Source organism: Pan troglodytes, chromosome X, assembly GCF_028858775.2.
Source record: "Pan troglodytes isolate AG18354 chromosome X, NHGRI_mPanTro3-v2.0_pri, whole genome shotgun sequence".
NCBI classification, from domain to species: domain Eukaryota; kingdom Metazoa; phylum Chordata; class Mammalia; order Primates; family Hominidae; genus Pan; species Pan troglodytes.
In genome coordinates, this window is record NC_072421.2 from 49,655,712 (window position 1) to 49,676,285 (window position 20,574).

General features: G+C 44.9%; 2 protein-coding genes across 4 annotated transcripts; both read left to right on the forward strand.

Moving 5' to 3' along the window:
• Nucleotides 1–2,146: 2,146 nt before the first annotated feature.
• Nucleotides 2,147–9,469, forward strand: LOC129138595 (G antigen 2D-like). Of its 3 annotated transcripts, none has more exons than XM_054676221.2 (5): nucleotides 2,147–2,241; nucleotides 3,278–3,366; nucleotides 3,832–3,952; nucleotides 6,772–6,897; nucleotides 9,353–9,469. In XM_054676221.2, exons 2-5 carry the CDS (start codon nucleotides 3,286–3,288, stop codon nucleotides 9,373–9,375), a joined length of 351 nt encoding a protein of 116 aa, XP_054532196.1. In that variant the 5' UTR covers nucleotides 2,147–2,241; nucleotides 3,278–3,285; the 3' UTR covers nucleotides 9,376–9,469. The 3 variants fall into 3 exon arrangements, with proteins under 3 accessions (XP_054532196.1, XP_054532197.1, XP_054532195.1); XM_054676222.2 differs by having other exon boundaries at nucleotides 2,148–2,277; nucleotides 3,832–3,946; XM_054676220.2 differs by having other exon boundaries at nucleotides 2,158–2,277.
• A 2,174-nt stretch (nucleotides 9,470–11,643) lies between these two features.
• On the forward strand, nucleotides 11,644–19,005 carry LOC129138596 (G antigen 4). The gene is made up of 5 exons (XM_054676223.2): nucleotides 11,644–11,771; nucleotides 12,812–12,903; nucleotides 13,368–13,488; nucleotides 16,308–16,433; nucleotides 18,889–19,005. Exons 2-5 carry the CDS (start codon nucleotides 12,820–12,822, stop codon nucleotides 18,909–18,911), a joined length of 354 nt encoding a protein of 117 aa, XP_054532198.1. The 5' UTR covers nucleotides 11,644–11,771; nucleotides 12,812–12,819; the 3' UTR covers nucleotides 18,912–19,005.
• Nucleotides 19,006–20,574: the final 1,569 nt, after the last annotated feature.

Genomic DNA, 20,574 nt, shown 5'->3' on the forward strand with positions numbered 1-20,574 from the left:
ATTCTTTGAAATCGTGTATTGTAACTCTCTGAGCTGGTATGTAGAGACATCGTTCTTTTTTTTTTTCTTTCTTTCTTTGTTCTCTTTTGAGACGGAGTCTTGCTCTGTCGCCCAGGCTGGAGTGCAGTGGCGCGATCTCTGCTCACTGCAACCCCGCCTCCCGGATTCAAGCAATTGTCTGCCTCAGCCTCCCGAGTAGCTGGGATTATAGGCACCCACCAGCACGCCTGGCTAAGTTTTGTGTTTTTACTAGAGATGGGCTTTCGCCATCTTGGCCGGGGTGCTCTTGAACTCCTGACCTCGTGATTCACCTGCCTTGGCCTCCCAAAGTGCTGGGATTACAGGCATGAGCCTCCGCGCCCGGTGGAGACATAATTCTTACATATTGGTTTTCTATCCAGCGGCCTTGTGAAATATGCTTGTGAATTCTAAAGTTTACTTCTAGGTCGTTTTCAGTCTTCAATATACAGAAACATATCATCCTGGAATAAGAGCAGTTTTGTTTCCGCCATTTTTTTTTCTTTTTCCTTTTGTATTTTTTGTAGAGACGGGGTTTTGCCATGTTTCCCGGGCTGTTGTTGAACTTTTGAGTGCAAGTGATGCACCCACCTCACCTCCCACAGTGCTGGGATTACTGGCATGGGCCACCGTGGCGGGCCCGTCGTTGCCATTGTAAAGAGTTTTATTTCCTTTTCTGATTTTATGGCATTGCACAGACCCACCCGTTACAATGGTGACAGTGGACATCCTTGTCTTATCCCTGATGAGAAACCGAAAAATTTCAACATTTCACCATCCTATTTACTCTCCTTTTTTGTAGACGGACTTTATCAGAGTGAGTCATTCCATTCTGTTCCCAATTTGCTGAGAGTATTCATTTGAATATATGTTGATTTTCATCAAACAGTGCATCTATTTCGATTACCACAGCATTTTTTCCCATTCATGTGTTAATATAGTGAATTCGATAGATAAATTTGTACGTTTTTAGGTTCGATTATTAAAACTGGAGACAGCGTCTCACTCTGTCCCCGAGGCTGGAGTGCGGTGGTGTTATCAGAGCTCGCTGCAGCCTTGACCTCCTGGGCTCAAGCGGTCCTCCCACCTCAGCCTCCTGAGTAGCTGTGAGTATAGGTACATGCCAACATGCCCAGCTAATTTTTCGATGGTTTTTTGTTTGGTTTTTGTAGTGATGAGATTTTCTGATGTTGCTTAGGCTGGTCTCGACGTCCTGAGCTCAGGTGATCTGGCCAGCTCAGCCTCCCAAAATACTAGGATTACAGGCGTGAGCCTTGGCCTGGTCTGGTTTTTCTTATATAGGGGTTTTATCTATATAAAGACTAAAGTTAATCTGTGCCTTTGTGCGGGTGGGCTAAGAGCATGATGACTTTTATCATTCTATTGATTTAAAGAAAACTATCCTTGACTTACCAGTGTGTAAGTCCATGAAAGCATAATTCTGTTGAAAGCATATATTGTTAATGGGTGTTGGGAACCGTGCACTTTCCGCTGCTGTGGGAGCATGTCCTTGGAGGTACCTTTCATCTGTTTTCTCAACTCCAAACATCTTAGGACCATGGGTTGTGACTGGTAGGAGTATGTATCTTGCTACTTTCAAGACGGAGTTTACTTTCACGTGGTGTCACTCTGGCTGTCCTGTTTCCCTAATACTGTCACTTCACCCTCTGCGATTCTGATGCTAACAAATGATAGATATCGTTTTAGCATTTTCTTACGGGTCCTAGCGATTCTATTCATTTTTCTTTCAGTCTCTTTCTCTGACTTGTTCACATTGAACAATTTCCTTTTGGGATAGGTTGCTATTTCTGTTTTCGCAGGTGGTTTACCTGTCTTCCCAGCCAGTCACAGTGGTCCTTGTCCCCATGGTGGGGCCGGGGCAAGAGAGGGCCCTGGGTTGGGGGTGGGGTTCAGTTGAAGATGGGGTGAGTTTTGAGGGGAGCACTACTTGAGTCCCAGAGGCATAGGAAACAGCAGAGGGAGGTGGGATTCCCTTATCCTCCATGAGGATGGGCATCGAGGGTTTGGGGCGTGGCGCTGGGAACGGCAGCCCTCCCCAGCCCACAGCCGCGCATGCTCCCTGGGCTCCCGCCTCAGTGCGCATGTTCACTGGGCATCTCCTGTCCGGCCCGTTCGCCCACGTGAAGAACGCCAGGGAGCTGTGAGGCAGTGCTGTGTGGTTCCTGCCGTCCGGACTCTTTTTCCTCTACTGAGATTCATCTGGTGGGTCTGCAGGCCAGTCATCCCAGGCGCTGAAGTGTGAGTGAGGGTGGAGAGGGCCTCGGGTGGGTCAGGCGGGTCCCGCTTCCTGGTCTGTGGCCTCTGAGGGAGAAGGGCCACGAGGTCGTCCTCCTTCCCTTCACAGGCTGCGAGGCCACCGGCGGCTTCGTGGTCGTGAAGGGGCCTGGACGGGGAGGAAGGTGGGCCGTGGAGGGGAGGCGGTCAGGGGCTCAGGTGAAGATGGGGTGAGTGCTGTTGGGGGGATGGAAGTCCCGAGGTGCCGGGAACCCCCGACGACACAGGGCAGATTCCCTGAATGGGGCCCCCGGCGGGGGCGAGGCGGGCGGTGAAGAAGGGGCCTGGCAGCTGGGAAGGCTGCGGCCTGGTGAGCGCCCCCCCAGCGGTGTGGAGTGTGGAGCGCCCGAGTGAGAAGCACTGCAAGGTCTCACCTCCGCCATGGAAGGTCCGAAAACAGTGGGAAGGAGTGGGCGAGGCAGTGCGGTGCAACCAAACTTGTTGTGAGGGGGGTGAATGGCTCTAGGAAGTGGGAGTGTGCCCAAAGCAGCAATCACGAGAATTGTGATTCACTAGGGTTTTCGTGGGGAGTGCACTTGTGAAACTAAACCTCATCAGAAATGACCTCTGTCTGCGGGGCGCAGTGGTGCTCGCCTACGTAGTCCCAGTTACTCGGGACACAGGTGGGAGGATCCCTTGAGCGGGAGGTCGAGGCTGCAGTGAGCTGTGATCACGCCGCTGCACTCCAGCCTGAGCAACACAGCGAGACCGCGTGTCCAAAAGAAATTTAGAAAAAAATGTCCTCTGCCTTTTGCCACACACCTTAAGATGATTGCTCTGCCAGCCTGGCCAGCAGAAGTGGCTTTGTAGGCACTCAGACAGCGTACACACGTATGCTTAACTCTGGGACTTATTTTGAGAGTATTTCCAAAGTAAAACGGCAAGTTAACATTTATCCATGGAAGTGATCGAATATAGCAGCCCTCTGGGGCTCACGTTCCTAATCACGGTTGTCTGTTTTCAGTGTGAAATATGAGTTGGCGTTTAAGATCGACCTATCGGCCTAGACCAAGACGCTATGTAGAGCCTCCTGAAATGATTGGGCCTATGCGGGTGAGTGCTTAAACGTTAATTCGATGTTTTCTATTAGTAGAAATTAATTTTTGTGATAGCGTTGTTGCATTAGTGTGGAAATGCTGATAAAGGTCTTTCCTGCTCATAAAAAGTGATGATGGCATCTCATGAAGGAAACATTGATTCTGGAGGATTTTTTTTTTCCTCTCGTGTTCTTCAGCTTTTGCCCATGACTTCTTTCTCAGGCTTTGTTTGTTAATGACAGATTGTACACATGTATTCCAACACAGAGTATAATAGCCTCCAAAGTCCTCGTGCGTCACTTCTCTCACAGAAACCTCCCTGTGGGTGGAGTAACCTTATTGGGCATAGAGCATAGAGTTGGAGAAATGTCTTTAGGCTTAGTTATGACCAGAAATAGCTATGTATTCTGTGTATATATGTAAAATTTTGTATCAATAACGAAGCTTATTGTTTATTTGCACACCCACACGTATTCCCCAGCCCGAGCAGTTCAGTGATGAAGTGGAACCAGCAACACCTGAAGAAGGGGAACCAGCAACTCAACGTCAGGATCCTGCAGCTGCTCAGGAGGGAGAGGATGAGGGAGCATGTGCAGGTGAAGGTGAGGGAAAGGGAAGAAGAACGTCCGCTGGCGTGTGCGTGTGTGTTCGTGTGTGTGTGTGCACATGTGTGTGTGTGTGTGTGTGCGTGTTAGGCATTGTCACATAGGAGGAACAGGAGGAAAGAAAACAATGGAAAGAATGCCTGAAATTGACTGGAAAAGCGAGGAGGCTATGTAGTTTGCAGCTTAGCTTAGGCAAATCCCTCACTATGATAAAAGTTCTCGACTTTATGAATGAGAGAATGGAGGTGCCAGGATTGTGCGTTATCCAAGAACCCTTGACTGGTGAATACAACATTTGTACTGTGTTCCAAGGTTTGTGTCTTCCTGTCATCTATGTTGCTGTAAAGAAGGAAGTGATTTTGCTGAAAATGCTTAAAACTCAAAAGGCTTTACTGTAAGGTAGCTTAGTACTGACCCAAGAATAGACCCAGTTCAGAGGAGCAGGAGCAGCTCCAAAAACCGAGTCGCTGAATGTTGGCCCCCGTTTCCTTTGATTGATATTTTTATATGGTACATTTGATAAAAGCTGGATAAATGAGGATACTGCCATACGGGTAGCTGGCTTAGTGATTTTTCTCAGCGGCTTTTAGGAGGTGATTAAATCCTTTTATGGTTAGAAAAGCAAAAACGGAATTATCCTGAGATTAACGTGAGATGGAAATAATTTCTCAGAGATAAAATGTTTTGAAAGGAAGCATTTATGTAACGGAGGTCGTGGATTATTCCAGGGATGCACTGTTAAAAGTTCCTAGAATCTGACTGACAACAATGCCCATTAATTGCTGTCCGCCCACTCCCTTATTCTCAGTGCGGGACAGTATATTTTCTGTGATTCACAAACAATGTTATATTTGGTGCTTTGTTCTTCACGGGGTTCATTTATGGAATATTACCTTTAGGACCTTCGGACCTAAATATAACTTTATTTGAACAAAGTGAAGTTTCTCTTTACCCCAATAGGTAATGGGTGTCGTGACTGTAAGATTTTCCATAGTCCTCAAATCCATCCAGCGAATCAATCCTTCAGAAACTGACATTGTAATTGTAACTGAAATCCTATCCACGTGGTAGACTTCAGATTTCTCAGCTGACGCACACTGCTGTTGGTACTCTACGGCTGAATATAAGCATTATACATGTCCTGTGGTTTATCCTTAAATTGTCATTTAGCAGAAAGGTCTAAAGCTGGGCTGAATGCCATGCACTCATAGTCCCAGCTACTTGGGAGGCTGAGGTGAGAGGATTGCTTGAGCCCTGGAGTTCAAGCCCAGCCTGGGAAACACAGTGAGACCTCATCGCTAATAAATAAATAAATGAATACATAAATACATAAAGAAATTCATTAAATAAATCAAGGTTTCAAGGTATAGGAAAACACAGATGCAAAGTTTTTGTGCCTAGTGGCTGGTAATGTTGCAAACGTAACTCCTTAGTGAACTGTACCACTTAAAAATAGTTAAGATGGTAAATTTTACGATATCTGTATGTTTTACCACAATCGGAAATTCCTTTCTTCCTAAAGTTCAGTGCAGTTATCATATATTCTTTTAAATTTTTACTGTATCTATCTTCAAGACATAACATTTATATAAAATTTGGAAGAATAGAACAATGAACTCGTATACTTTACACCTGGATTCACCAATTGTTAAAAGCTTTCGCTTCATAGGTTTCACCTCTTCCCTCCCTCTCTTACCGTGCTGCCCACACACTCACACACACACACACACATACGGATATATGTTTACTGTTATTAATGCTGAATTGTTTCGATAAAGTTTCAGGTATTATGGTCCTTTACCCTATGTACTTGAGGGTGTGTATATCGTCAGAAGAAAGAGAAAGTCATTTCTTGGATCATCACTGCACAAAGATCAAAATCAGGAAATTTAACAATGAGAAAATGGAGTCATTTAATACAGAGTGCATACTCAAATTTTGCCAGTTCCCCAGAAAATTTCTTTTTTCCTTTTTTTTTTCTTTGTTGAGACGGAGTCTCTCTCTGTGGGCCAGGTTGGAGTGCAGTAGTGCGATCTCGGCTCACTGCAACCTACACCTCCCAGGTTCTAGGGATTCTCATGCCTCAGCCTCCCGTGTAGCTGGGACTACAGGCGCCGGCCACTGCGGTCTTGAACTTCTGGCCTCACCTGCTCTGCCCACCTTGGCATCCCAAAATGTTTGGATTGCAGGCGTGAGACCCCACGCCCGGCCCAGATAATTTTATTGATAGGATTTCTTTTTCTGATCCAGAGTCCAGTTCAGAATCACACCTTGCATGTGCTTTTCAGGTGTTTTTAGTTTCCTTTAACCTGTAATGTTTCCTTAATTTTGCTTGTCATTCACGATACGGACATTTTTGGAGAGGATGGACCAGTTGGTTTGCAGAATATTCTGCAGTTTGGGCTTTTTCATGTATTTTTAAAAGAGTTTTCTCACTCAGCGTTTATTGGTGGCTACTCATGCCATGTAAGAGTCTGAGCGCTAGGAGTGTAAGTGCTGTGAGAGACGGGATTTGAGCCTTGAGTCATTTAATACGAGAAGGACAATCAGAAGTAGAATAACAGAGAAGTGCAAAGGAGGCAGCAAAGTTGTCTGAGGGCAGTCTTCGGAAAGGAAGAGGGTAATATTTGGAACACCTTGTTTTCCTGTTTTCTGCTAACGGACTCCTGAAATAATGTTCCTGGGATTCTTATCAACACATTTATTATTACGTTAGCTAAAGCTTTTATCTAATAATACCGAGAGCATGAATATTATTTTCTTATTCATACTTTATGTTTTACTGCTTAAATTGATACGTAGTTTTTATTTTTAAGGGCCGAAGCCTGAAGCTGATAGCCAGGAACAGGGTCACCCACAGACTGGGTGTGAGTGTGAAGATGGTCCTGATGGGCAGGAGATGGACCCGCCAAATCCAGAGGAGGTGAAAACGCCTGAAGAAGGTAGGCAATCCATTAGGCATGCACATTGTAGGGTGTCTGTTTCCACAGTATCATATTGTAATTCTTACTATGTTTTTGAGATGGAGTCTCGCTCCGAAGACCAGGCTGGAGTGCAGTGGTGCCACCTCGGCTCACTGGAAATTCTGTCTCCAGGGTTCAAGTGATTCTCCTGCCTGAGCCTCTGGCGGAGCCGGGCTTACAGGCATGCTCCGCCGCGCCCAGCTAATTTTTGTATTTTTAGTAGAGACAGGGTTTCGTTCTGTTGCACAGGTTGTTCCCGAACTCCTGACCTCAGGTGATCCACCTGCCTCGACCATCGAAATTGCCGGGATTACAGGCGAGAGCCACCGTGCCCGACCCAGCATTATATTTTTAATAACAGAGAGGTAACAATACTGCCTCTTTAGTAACAGAGTTCTTATATAAAGGTTATTTGAAACGTAGTTCAGGCCCCAGCACCCGACTGATAGACTGTCAGATAGGGAAACAAACTGAGTCAAAGCTATGTTGAATTAAAAGTTTTGAGTATAAATCCTTAAACCAGTAGCTCACAATTTTCAGATGCTTTTGTAAAGGTCTGCTTTTAATCAATACATAACACGTTTGTAACACCCATCACTTGGTGTGAAAAATGCTGAAGCACTCATGCGGGTTCTAATAGCAGCTCTTACAGCCTTGGCGAGATTCTGAGTGAGTCCTTTCCCTTCTAAACCTATCTTTGGTTCTTATGAAAATAGTGAGTTTAAGTCAGAGATTTTAAAACCATTTTCCATTCCGGTTCTTTCATACTCTGATCCTGTTGCATAGAATGCGTGGGACACAGAGATCATCTGCTTCGCATGGTTTGTTAATCACAAATCATGAAACCCTGGCCCGAGTCATCTGAAAATCTCTGAACTGAGATTTCATTGTCAGTAAGAAAGTGAGCGGGCCCTCTGCTTCATCCTAGTTTTTCCGTGTGGGGAGCTGAATACGTAGTGTAAGATCTTGTGAAATTGTGAATTCTCCCTCTTCTTGGTTTGTTTGTTTGTTTGCGACAGAGTCTCAGTGTGTCACCCAGGCTGGAGTGCAGTGATGCAATTTCAGCTCACTGCAACCTCTGGCTCCCAGGCTAAAGCCGTCCTCCCACCTCGGCCTCGTGAGTGGCTGGAACTACATGCACAAGCCACCGTGCCTGAGTACATTTTTTTGTTTTCATTTTTGTAGAGATGAGGTCTCACTGTGTTGCCCAGGCAGGGTTTCTCTGGCTTTCAATGAACAACTGCTTCTATTTTTTTCTTTTATTTATTTATTTACTTTTTTATTATTATACTTTAAGTTTTAGGGTACATGTGCACATTGTGCAGCTTAGTTACATATGTATACATGTGCCATGCTGGTGCGCTGCACCCACTATCTCATCATCTAGCATTAGGTACATCTCCCAGTGCTATCCCTCCCCCCTCCCCCCACCCCACAACAGTCCCCAGGGTGTGATATTCCCCTTCCTCTGTCCATGTGATCTCATTGTTCAGTTCCCACCTATGAGTGAGAATATGCGGTGTTTGGTTTTTTGTTCTTGCGATAGTTTACTGAGAATGATGATTTCCAGTTTCATCCATGTCCCTACAAAGGACATGAACTCATCATTTTTTAGGGCTGCATAGTATTCCGTGGTGAATATGTGCCACATTTTCTTAATCCAGTCTATCGTTGTTGGACATTTGGGTTGGTTCCAAGTCTTTGCTGTCGTGAATAATGCCGCAATAAACATACGTGTGCATGTGTCTTTATAGCAGCATGATTTATAGTCCTTTGGGTATATACCCAGTAATGGGATGGCTGGGTCAAATGGTACAATTGCTTCTTAAATCTTTCCCCACGGAAACCTTGAGTGACTGAAATAAATATCAAATGGCGAGAGACCGTTTGGTTCCCATCATCTGTGGCATGTAGGTCAGTGGTGCTCATCATGGGTGTGAGTAAGATGCCTGTGCTATGCATGCTCCCTGCCCCACTGTCAGTCTTCATGAGCCACTATTTCTAATAAGACTGTAGACACACATACGATATAATCATCTCTAATCATATCAAATGTTACATGTAAGTTTCAGCTTTAGAGACATGAATTGATAAGATTTAAAGTTGAAAGACCGTGACTCTAGTACTTCCTGAGTAATCAACTGAAGTATGCTTTACACATGTGTTTTCCAAATTGCTGACTGTTAATTGTAAGTGCTTGTGACTTGAAAGGAAGCACTTGATGTTCAGGGAGGAAATTACTTTTAAATTCTGCAGGTGTACGCTCAAAGTTTATGCAGAGGTTCAATTGCGTGTAAGACACGGGATCACCCATAGGGTTCTGTTTTTAGTCCATTTAATAAAACCCAAAGTGTAGTGTGCTTTGTATGCCTTTAGGGTCATCTGAATAATCTGTTGCTAAGTCATGTTCCCAATCGTTGTGTTTCTGTTACAGGTGAAAAGCAATCACAGTGTTAAAAGAAGACACGTTGAAATGATGCAGGCTGCTCCTATGTTGGAAATTTGTTCATTAAAATTCTCCCAATAAAGCTTTACAGCCTTCTGCAAAGAAGTCTTGCGCATCTTTTGTGAATTTTATTTCTAGCTTTTTGATGCTGTGAAATATGTATCATTCTTTGAAATCGTGTATTGTAACTCTCTGAGCTGGTATGTAGAGACATCGTTCTTTTTTTTTTTTTCTTTCTTTCTTTGTTCTCTTTTGAGACGGAGTCTTGCTCTGTCGCCCAGGCTGGAGTGCAGTGGCGCGATCTCTGCTCACTGCAACCCCGCCTCCCGGATTCAAGCAATTGTCTGCCTCAGCCTCCCGAGTAGCTGGGATTATAGGCACCCACCAGCACGCCTGGCTAAGTTTTGTGTTTTTACTAGAGATGGGCTTTCGCCATCTTGGCCGGGGTGCTCTTGAACTCCTGACCTCGTGATTCACCTGCCTTGGCCTCCCAAAGTGCTGGGATTACAGGCATGAGCCTCCGCGCCCGGTGGAGACATAATTCTTACATATTGGTTTTCTATCCAGCGGCCTTGTGAAATATGCTTGTGAATTGTAAAGTTTACTTCTAGGTCGTTTTCAGTCTTCAATATACAGAAACATATCATCCTGGAATAAGAGCAGTTTTGTTTCCGCCATTTTTTTTTCTTTTCCCTTTTGTATTCTTTGTAGAGACGGGGTTTTGCCATGTTTCCCGGGCTGTTGTTGAACCTTTGAGTGCAAGTGATGCACCCACCTCACCTCCCACAGTGCTGGGATTACTGGCGTGGGCCACCGTGGCGGGCCCGTCGTTGCCATTGTAAAGAGTTTTATTTCCTTTTCTGATTTTATGGCATTGCGCAGACCCACCCGTTACAATGGTGACAGTGGACATCCTTGTCTTATCCCTGATGAGAAACCGAAAAATCTCAACATTTCACCATCCTATTTACTCTCCTTTTTTTGTAGACGGACTTTATCAGAGTGAGTCATTCCATTCTGTTCCCAATTTGCTGAGAGTATTCATTTGAATACATGTTGATTTTCATCAAACAGTGCATCTATTTCGATTACCACAGCATTTTTTCCCATTCATGTGTTAATATAGTGAATTCGATGGATAAATTTGTACGTTTTTAGGTTCGATTATTAAAACTGGAGACAGCGTCTCACTCTGTCCCCGAGGCTGGAGTGCGGTGGTGTTATCAGAGCTCGCTGCAGCCTTGACCTCCTGGGCTCAAGCGCTCCTCCCACCTCAGCCTCCTGAGTAGCTGTGAGTATAGGTACATGCCACCATGCCCAGCTAATTTTTCGATGGTTTTTTGTTTGTTTTTTGTCGTGATGAGATTTTCTGATGTTGCTTAGGCTGGTCTCGACGTCCTGAGCTCAGGTGATCTGGCCAGCTCAGCCTCCCAAAATACTAGGATTACAGGCGTGAGCCTTGGCCTGGTCTGGTTTTTCTTATATAGGGGTCTTATCTATATAAAGACTAAACTTAATCTGTGCCTTTGTGCGGGTGGGCTAAGAGCATGATGACTTTTATCATTCTATTGATTTAAAGAAAACTATCCTTGACTTACCAGTGTGTAAGTCCATGAAGGCATAATTCTGTTGAAAGCATATATTGTTAATGGGTGTTGGGAACCGTGCACTTTCCGCTGCTGTGGGAGCATGTCCTTGGAGGTACCTTTCATCTGTTTTCTCAACTCCAAACATCTTAGGACCATGGGTTGTGACTGGTAGGACTATGTATCTTGCTACTTTCAAGACGGAGTTTATTTTCACGTGGTGTCACTCTGGGTGTCCTGTTTCCCTAATGCTGTCACTTCACCCTCTGCGATTCTGATGCTAACAAATGATAGATATCGTTTTAGCATTTTCTTACGGGTCCTAGCGATTCTATTCATTTTTCTTTCAGTCTCTTTCTCTGACTTGTTCACATTGAACAATTTCCTTTTGGGATAGGTTGCTATTTCTGTTTTCGCAGGTGGTTTACCTGTCTTCCCAGCCAGTCACAGTGGTCCTTGTCCCCATGGTGGGGCCGGGGCAAGAGAGGGCCCTGGGTTGGGGGTGGGGTTCAGTTGAAGATGGGGTGAGTTTTGAGGGGAGCACTACTTGAGTCCCAGAGGCATAGGAAACAGCAGAGGGAGGTGGGATTCCCTTATCCTCAATGAGGATGGGCATCGAGGGTTTGGGCATGGCGCTGGGAACGGCAGCCCTCCCCAGCCCACAGCCGCGCATGCTCCCTGGGCTCCCGCCTCAGTGCGCATGTTCACTGGGCGTCTTCTGCCCGGCCCCTTCGCCCCCGTGAAGAACGCCAGGGAGCTGTGAGGCAGTGCTGTGTGGTTCCTGCCGTCCGGACTCTTTTTCCTCTACTGAGATTCATCTGGTAGGTCTGCAGGCCAGTCATCCCGGGGGCTGAAGTGTGAGTGAGGGTGGAGAGGGCCTCGGGTGGGTCAGGCGGGTCCCGCTTCCTGGTCTGTGGCCTCTGAGGGAGAAGGGGCACGAGGTCGTCCTCCTTCCCTTCACAGGCTCTGAGGCCACCGGCGGCTTCGTGGTCGTGAAGGGGCCTGGACGGGGAGGAAGGTGGGCCGTGGAGGGGAGGCGGTCAGGGGCTCAGGTGAAGATGGGGTGAGTGCTGTTGGGGGGATGGAAGTCCCGAGGTGCCGGGAACCCCCGACGACACAGGGCAGATTCCCTGAATGGGGCCCCCGGCGGGGGCGAGGCGGGAGGTGAAGAAGGGGCCTGGCAGCTGGGAAGGCTGCGGCCTGGTGAGCGCCCCCCCAGCGGTGTGGAGTGCGGAGCGCCCGAGTGAGAAGCTCTGCAAGGTCTCACCTCCGCCATGGAAGGTCCGAAAACAGTGGGAAGGAGTGGGCGAGGCAGTGCGGTCCAACCAAACTTGTTGTGAGGCGGGGTGAATGGCTCTAGGAAGTGGGAGTGTGCCCAAAGCAGCAATCACGAGAATTGTGATTCACTAGGGTTTTCGTGGGGAGTGCACTTGTGAAACTAAACCTCATCAGAAATGACCTCTGTCTGCGGGGCGCAGTGGCGCTCGCCTACGTAGTCCCAGTTACTCGGGACACTGAGGTGGGAGGATCCCTTGAGCGGGAGGTCGAGGCTGCAGTGAGCTGTGATCACGCCGCTGCACTCCAGCCTGAGCAACACAGCGAGACCGCGTGTCCGAAAGAAATTTAGAAAAAAATGTCCTCTGCCTTTTGCCACACGCCTTAAGATGATTGCTCTGCCAGCCTGGCCAGCAGAAGTGGCTTTGTAGGCACTCAGACAGCGTACACACGTATGCTTAACTCTGGGACTTATTTTGAGAGTATTTTCAAAAGTAAAACGGCAAGTTAACATTTATCCATGGAAGCGATCGAATATAGCAGCCCTCTGGAGCGCACGTTCTCAATCACGGTTGTCTGTTTTCAGTGTGAAATATGAATTGGCGAGGAAGATCGACCTATTATTGGCCTGGACGAAGACGCTATTTACAGCCTCCTGAAATGATTGGGCCTATGCGGGTGAGTGCTTAAACGTTAATTCGATGTTTTCTATTAGTAGAAATTAATTTTTGTGATAGCGTTGTTGCATTAGTGTGGAAATGCTGATAAAGGTCTTTCCTGCTCATAAAAAATGATGATGGCATCTCATGAAGGAAACATTGATTCTGGAGGATTTTTTTTCCCTCTCGTGTTCTTCAGCTTTTGCCCATGACTTCTTTCTCAGGCTTTGTTTGTTAATGACAGATTGTACACATGTATTCCAACACAGAGTATAATAGCCTCCAAAGTCCTCGTGCGTCACTTTTCTCACAGTAACCTCCCTGTGGGTGGAGTAACCTTATTGGGCATAGAGCATAGAGTTGGAGAAATGTCTTTAGGCTTAGTTATGACCAGAAATAGCTATGTATTCTGTGTATATATGTAAAATTTTGTATCAATAACGAAACTTATTGTTTATTTGCACACCCACACGTATTCCCCAGCCCGAGCAGTTCAGTGATGAAGTGGAACCAGAAACACCTGAAGAAGGGGAACCAGCAACTCAACGTCAGGATCCTGCAGCTGCTCAGGAGGGAGAGGATGAGGGAGCATGTGCAGGTCAAGGTGAGGGAAAGGGAAGAAGAACGTCTGCTGGTGTGTGCGTGTGTGTGTGTTCGTGGCTGTGTTTGCACGTGTGTGTGTGTGTGTGTGTGTGAGGCATTGTCACATAGGAGGAACAGGAGGAAAGAAAACAATGGAAAGAATGCCTGAAATTGACTGGAAAAGCGAGGAGGCTATGTAGTTTGCAGCTTAGCTTAGGCAAATCCCTCACTATGATAAAAGTTCTCGACTTTATGAATGAGAGAATGGAGGTGCCAGGATTGTGTGTTATCCAAGAACCCTTGACTGGTGAATACAACATTTGTACTGTGTTCCAAGGTTTGTGTCTTCCTATCATCTATGTTGCTGTAAAGAAGGAAGTGATTTTGCTGAAAATGCTTAAAACTCAAAAGGCTTTACTGTAAGGTAGCTTAGTACTGACCCAAGAATAGACCCAGTTCAGAGGAGCAGGAGCAGCTCCAAAAACCGAGTCGCTGAATGTTGGCCCCCGTTTCCTTTGATTGATATTTTTATATGGTACGTTTGATAAAAGCTGGATAAATGAGGATACTGCCATACGGGTAGCTGGCTTAGTGATTTTTCTCAGCGGCTTTTAGGAGGTGATTAAATCCTTTTATGGTTAGAAAAGCAAAAACGGAATTATCCTGAGATTAACGTGAGATGGAAATAATTTCTCAGAGATAAAATGTTTTGAAAGGAAGCATTTATGTAACGGAGGTCGTGGATTATTCCAGGGATGCACTGTTAAAAGTTCCTAGAATCTGACTGACAACAATGCCCATTAATTGCTGTCCGCCCACTCCCTTATTCTCAGTGCGGGACAGTATATTTTCTGTGATTCACAAACAATGTTATATTTGGTGCTTTGTTCTTCACGGGGTTCATTTATGGAATATTACCTTTAGGACCTTCGGACCTAAATATAACTTTATTTGAACAAAGTGAAGTTTCTCTTTACCCCAATAGGTAATGGGTGTCGTGACTGTAAGATTTTCCATAGTCCTCAAATCCATCCAGCGAATCAATCCTTCAGAAACTGACATTGTAATTGTAACTGAAATCCTATCCACGTGGTAGACTTCAGATTTCTCAGCTGACGCACACTGCTGTTGGTACTCTACGGCTGAATATAAGCATTATACATGTCCTGTGGTTTATCCTTAAATTGTCATTTAGCAGAAAGGTCTAAAGCTGGGCTGAATGCCATGCACTCATAGTCCCAGCTACTTGGGAGGCTGAGGTGAGAGGATTGCTTGAGCCCTGGAGTTCAAGCCCAGCCTGGGAAACACAGTGAGACCTCATCGCTAATAAATAAATAAATGAATACATAAATACATAAAGAAATTCATTAAATAAATAAAGGTTTCAAGGTATAGGAAAACACAGATGCAAAGTTTTTGTGCCTAGTGGCTGGTAATGTTGCAAACGTAACTCCTTAGTGAACTGTACCACTTAAAAATAGTTAAGATGGTAAATTTTACGATATCTGTATGTTTTACCACAATCGGAAATTCCTTTCTTCCTAAAGTTCAGTGCAGTTATCATATATTCTTTTAAATTTTTACTGTATCTATCTTCAAGACATAACATTTATATAAAATTTGGAAGAATAGAACAATGAACTCGTATACTTTACACCTGGATTCACCAATTGTTAAAAGCTTTCGCTTCATAGGTTTCACCTCTTCCCTCCCTCTCTTACCGTGCTGCCCACACACTCACACACACACACACACATACGGATATATGTTTACTGTTATTAATGCTGAATTGTTTCGATAAAGTTTCAGGTATTATGGTCCTTTACCCTATGTACTTGAGGGTGTGTATATCGTCAGAAGAAAGAGAAAGTCATTTCTTGGATCATCACTGCACAAAGATCAAAATCAGGAAATTTAACAATGAGAAAATGGAGTCATTTAATACAGAGTGCATACTCAAATTTTGCCAGTTCCCCAGAAAATTTCTTTTTTCCTTTTTTTTTTCTTTGTTGAGACGGAGTCTCTCTCTGTGGGCCAGGTTGGAGTGCAGTAGTGCGATCTCGGCTCACTGCAACCTACACCTCCCAGGTTCTAGGGATTCTCATGCCTCAGCCTCCCGTGTAGCTGGGACTACAGGCGCCGGCCACTGCGGTCTTGAACTTCTGGCCTCACCTGCTCTGCCCACCTTGGCATCCCAAAATGTTTGGATTGCAGGCGTGAGACCCCACGCCCGGCCCAGATAATTTTATTGATAGGATTTCTTTTTCTGATCCAGAGTCCAGTTCAGAATCACACCTTGCATGTGCTTTTCAGGTGTTTTTAGTTTCCTTTAACCTGTAATGTTTCCTTAATTTTGCTTGTCATTCACGATACGGACATTTTTGGAGAGGATGGACCAGTTGGTTTGCAGAATATTCTGCAGTTTGGGCTTTTTCATGTATTTTTAAAAGAGTTTTCTCACTCAGCGTTTATTGGTGGCTACTCATGCCATGTAAGAGTCTGAGCGCTAGGAGTGTAAGTGCTGTGAGAGACGGGATTTGAGCCTTGAGTCATTTAATACGAGAAGGACAATCAGAAGTAGAATAACAGAGAAGTGCAAAGGAGGCAGCAAAGTTGTCTGAGGGCAGTCTTCGGAAAGGAAGAGGGTAATATTTGGAACACCTTGTTTTCCTGTTTTCTGCTAACGGACTCCTGAAATAATGTTCCTGGGATTCTTATCAACACATTTATTATTACGTTAGCTAAAGCTTTTATCTAATAATACCGAGAGCATGAATATTATTTTCTTATTCATACTTCATGTTTTACTGCTTAAATTGATACGTAGCTTTTATTTTTAAGGGCCGAAGCCTGAAGCTGATAGCCAGGAACAGGGTCACCCACAGACTGGGTGTGAGTGTGAAGATGGTCCTGATGGGCAGGAGATGGACCCGCCAAATCCAGAGGAGGTGAAAACGCCTGAAGAAGGTAGGCAATCCATTAGGCATGCACATTGTAGGGTGTCTGTTTCCACAGTATCATATTGTAATTCTTACTATGTTTTTGAGACGGAGTCTCGCTCTGAAGACCAGGCTGGAGTGCAGTGGTGCCACCTCGGCTCACTGGAAATTCTGTCTCCAGGGTTCAAGTGATTCTCCTGCCTGAGCCTCTGGCGGAGCCGGGCTTACAGGCATGCTCCGCCGCGCCCAGCTAATTTTTGTATTTTTAGTAGAGACAGGGTTTCGTTCTGTTGCACAGGTTGTTCCCGAACTCCTGACCTCAGGTGATCCACCTGCCTCGACCATCGAAATTGCCGGGATTACAGGCGAGAGCCACTGTGCCCGACCCAGCATTATATTTTTAATAACAGAGAGGTAACAATACTGCCTCTTTAGTAACAGAGTTCTTATATAAAGGTTATTTGAAACGTAGTTCAGGCCCCAGCACCCGACTGATAGACTGTCAGATAGGGAAACAAACTGAGTCAAAGCTATGTTGAATTAAAAGTTTTGAGTATAAATCCTTAAACCAGTAGCTCACAATTTTCAGATGCTTTTGTAAAGGTCTGCTTTTAATCAATACATAACACGTTTGTAACACCCATCACTTGGTGTGAAAAATGCTGAAGCACTCATGCGGGTTCTAATAGCAGCTCTTACAGCCTTGGCGAGATTCTGAGTGAGTCCTTTCCCTTCTAAACCTATCTTTGGTTCTTATGAAAATAGTGAGTTTAAGTCAGAGATTTTAAAACCATTTTCCATTCCGGTTCTTTCATACTCTGATCCTGTTGCATAGAATGCGTGGGACACAGAGATCATCTGCTTCGCATGGTTTGTTAATCACAAATCATGAAACCCTGGCCCGAGTCATCTGAAAATCTCTGAACTGAGATTTCATTGTCAGTAAGAAAGTGAGCGGGCCCTCTGCTTCATCCTAGTTTTTCCGTGTGGGGAGCTGAATACGTAGTGTAAGATCTTGTGAAATTGTGAATTCTCCCTCTTCTTGGTTTGTTTGTTTGTTTGCGACAGAGTCTCAGTGTGTCACCCAGGCTGGAGTGCAGTGATGCAATTTCAGCTCACTGCAACCTCTGGCTCCCAGGCTAAAGCCGTCCTCCCACCTCGGCCTCGTGAGTGGCTGGAACTACATGCACAAGCCACCGTGCCTGAGTACATTTTTTTGTTTTCATTTTTGTAGAGATGAGGTCTCACTGTGTTGCCCAGGCAGGGTTTCTCTGGCTTTCAATGAACAACTGCTTCTATTTTTTTCTTTTATTTATTTATTTACTTTTTTATTATTATACTTTAAGTTTTAGGGTACATGTGCACATTGTGCAGCTTAGTTACATATGTATACATGTGCCATGCTGGTGCGCTGCACCCACTATCTCATCATCTAGCATTAGGTACATCTCCCAGTGCTATCCCTCCCCCCTCCCCCCACCCCACAACAGTCCCCAGGGTGTGATATTCCCCTTCCTCTGTCCATGTGATCTCATTGTTCAGTTCCCACCTATGAGTGAGAATATGCGGTGTTTGGTTTTTTGTTCTTGCGATAGTTTACTGAGAATGATGATTTCCAGTTTCATCCATGTCCCTACAAAGGACATGAACTCATCATTTTTTAGGGCTGCATAGTATTCCGTGGTGAATATGTGCCACATTTTCTTAATCCAGTCTATCGTTGTTGGACATTTGGGTTGGTTCCAAGTCTTTGCTGTCGTGAATAATGCCGCAATAAACATACGTGTGCATGTGTCTTTATAGCAGCATGATTTATAGTCCTTTGGGTATATACCCAGTAATGGGATGGCTGGGTCAAATGGTACAATTGCTTCTTAAATCTTTCCCCACGGAAACCTTGAGTGACTGAAATAAATATCAAATGGCGAGAGACCGTTTGGTTCCCATCATCTGTGGCATGTAGGTCAGTGGTGCTCATCATGGGTGTGAGTAAGATGCCTGTGCTATGCATGCTCCCTGCCCCACTGTCAGTCTTCACGAGCCACTATTTCTAATAAGACTGTAGACACACATACGATATAATCATCTCTAATCATATCAAATGTTACATGTAAGTTTCAGCTTTAGAGACATGAATTGATAAGATTTAAATTTGAAAGACCGTGACTCTAGTACTTCCTGAGTAATCAACTGAAGTATGCTTTACACATGTGTTTTCCAAATTGCTGACTGTTAATTGTAAGTGCTTGTGACTTGAAAGGAAGCACTTGATGTTCAAGGAGGAAATTACTTTTAAATTCTGCAGGTGTACGCTCAAAGTTTATGCAGAGGTTCAATTGCGTGTAAGACACGGGATCACCCATAGGGTTCTGTTTTTAGTCCATTTAATAAAACCCAAAGTGTAGTGTGCTTTGTATGCCTTTAGGGTCATCTGAATAATCTGTTGCTAAGTCATGTTCCCAATCGTTGTGTTTCTGTTACAGGTGAAAAGCAATCACAGTGTTAAAAGAAGACACGTTGAAATGATGCAGGCTGCTCCTATGTTGGAAATTTGTTCATTAAAATTCTCCCAATAAAGCTTTACAGCCTTCTGCAAAGAAGTCTTGCGCATCTTTTGTGAATTTTATTTCTAGCTTTTTGATGCTGTGAAATATGTATCATTCTTTGAAATCGTGTATTGTAACTCTCTGAGCTGGTATGTAGAGACATCGTTCTTTTTTTTTTTCTTTCTTTCTTTGTTCTCTTTTGAGACGGAGTCTTGCTCTGTCGCCCAGGCTGGAGTGCAGTGGCGCGATCTCTGATCACTGCAACCCCGCCTCCCGGATTCAAGCAATTGTCTGCCTCAGCCTCCCGAGTAGCTGGGATTATAGGCACCCACCAGCACGCCTGGCTAAGTTTTGTGTTTTTACTAGAGATGAGCTTTCGCCATCTTGGCCGGGGTGCTCTTGAACTCCTGACCTCGTGATTCACCTGCCTTGGCCTCCCAAAGTGCTGGGATTACAGGCATGAGCCTCCGCGCCCGGTGGAGACATAATTCTTACATATTGGTTTTCTATCCAGCGGCCTTGTGAAATATGCTTGTGAATTGTAAAGTTTACTTCTAGGTCGTTTTCAGTCTTCAATATACAGAAACATATCATCCTGGAATAAGAGCAGTTTTGTTTCCGCCATTTTTTTTTCTTTTCCCTTTTGTATTCTTTGTAGAGACGGGGTTTTGCCATGTTTCCCGGGCTGTTGTTGAACCTTTGAGTGCAAGTGATGCACCCACCTCACCTCCCACAGTGCTGGGATTACTGGCGTGGGCCACCGTGGCGGGCCCGTCGTTGCCATTGTAAAGAGTTTTATTTCCTTTTCTGATTTTATGGCATTGCGCAGACCCACCCGTTACAATGGTGACAGTGGACATCCTTGTCTTATCCCTGATGAGAAACCGAAAAATTTCAACATTTCACCATCCTATTTACTCTCCTTTTTTTGTAGACGGACTTTATCAGAGTGAGTCATTCCATTCTGTTCCCAATTTGCTGAGAGTATTCATTTGAATACATGTTGATTTTCATCAAACAGTGCATCTATTTCGATTACCACAGCATTTTTTTCCCATTCATGTGTTAATATAGTGAATTCGATGGATAAATTTGTACGTTTTTAGGTTCGATTATTAAAACTGGAGACAGCGTCTCACTCTGTCCCCGAGGCTGGAGTGCAGTGGTGTTATCAGAGCTCGCTGCAGCCTTGACCTCCTGGGCTCAAGCGCTCCTCCCACCTCAGCCTCCTGAGTAGCTGTGAGTATAGGTACATGCCACCATGCCCAGCTAATTTTTCGATGGTTTTTTGTTTGTTTTTTGTCGTGATGAGATTTTCTGATGTTGCTTAGGCTGGTCTCGAAGTCCTGAGCTCAGGTGATCTGGCCAGCTCAGCCTCCCAAAATACTAGGATTACAGGCGTGAGCCTTGGCCTGGTCTGGTTTTTCTTATATAGGGGTCTTATCTATATAAAGACTAAACTTAATCTGTGCCTTTGTGCGGGTGGGCTAAGAGCATGATGACTTTTATCATTCTATTGATTTAAAGAAAACTATCCTTGACTTACCAGTGTGTAAGTCCATGAAGGCATAATTCTGTTGAAAGCATATATTGTTAATGGGTGTTGGGAACCGTGCACTTTCC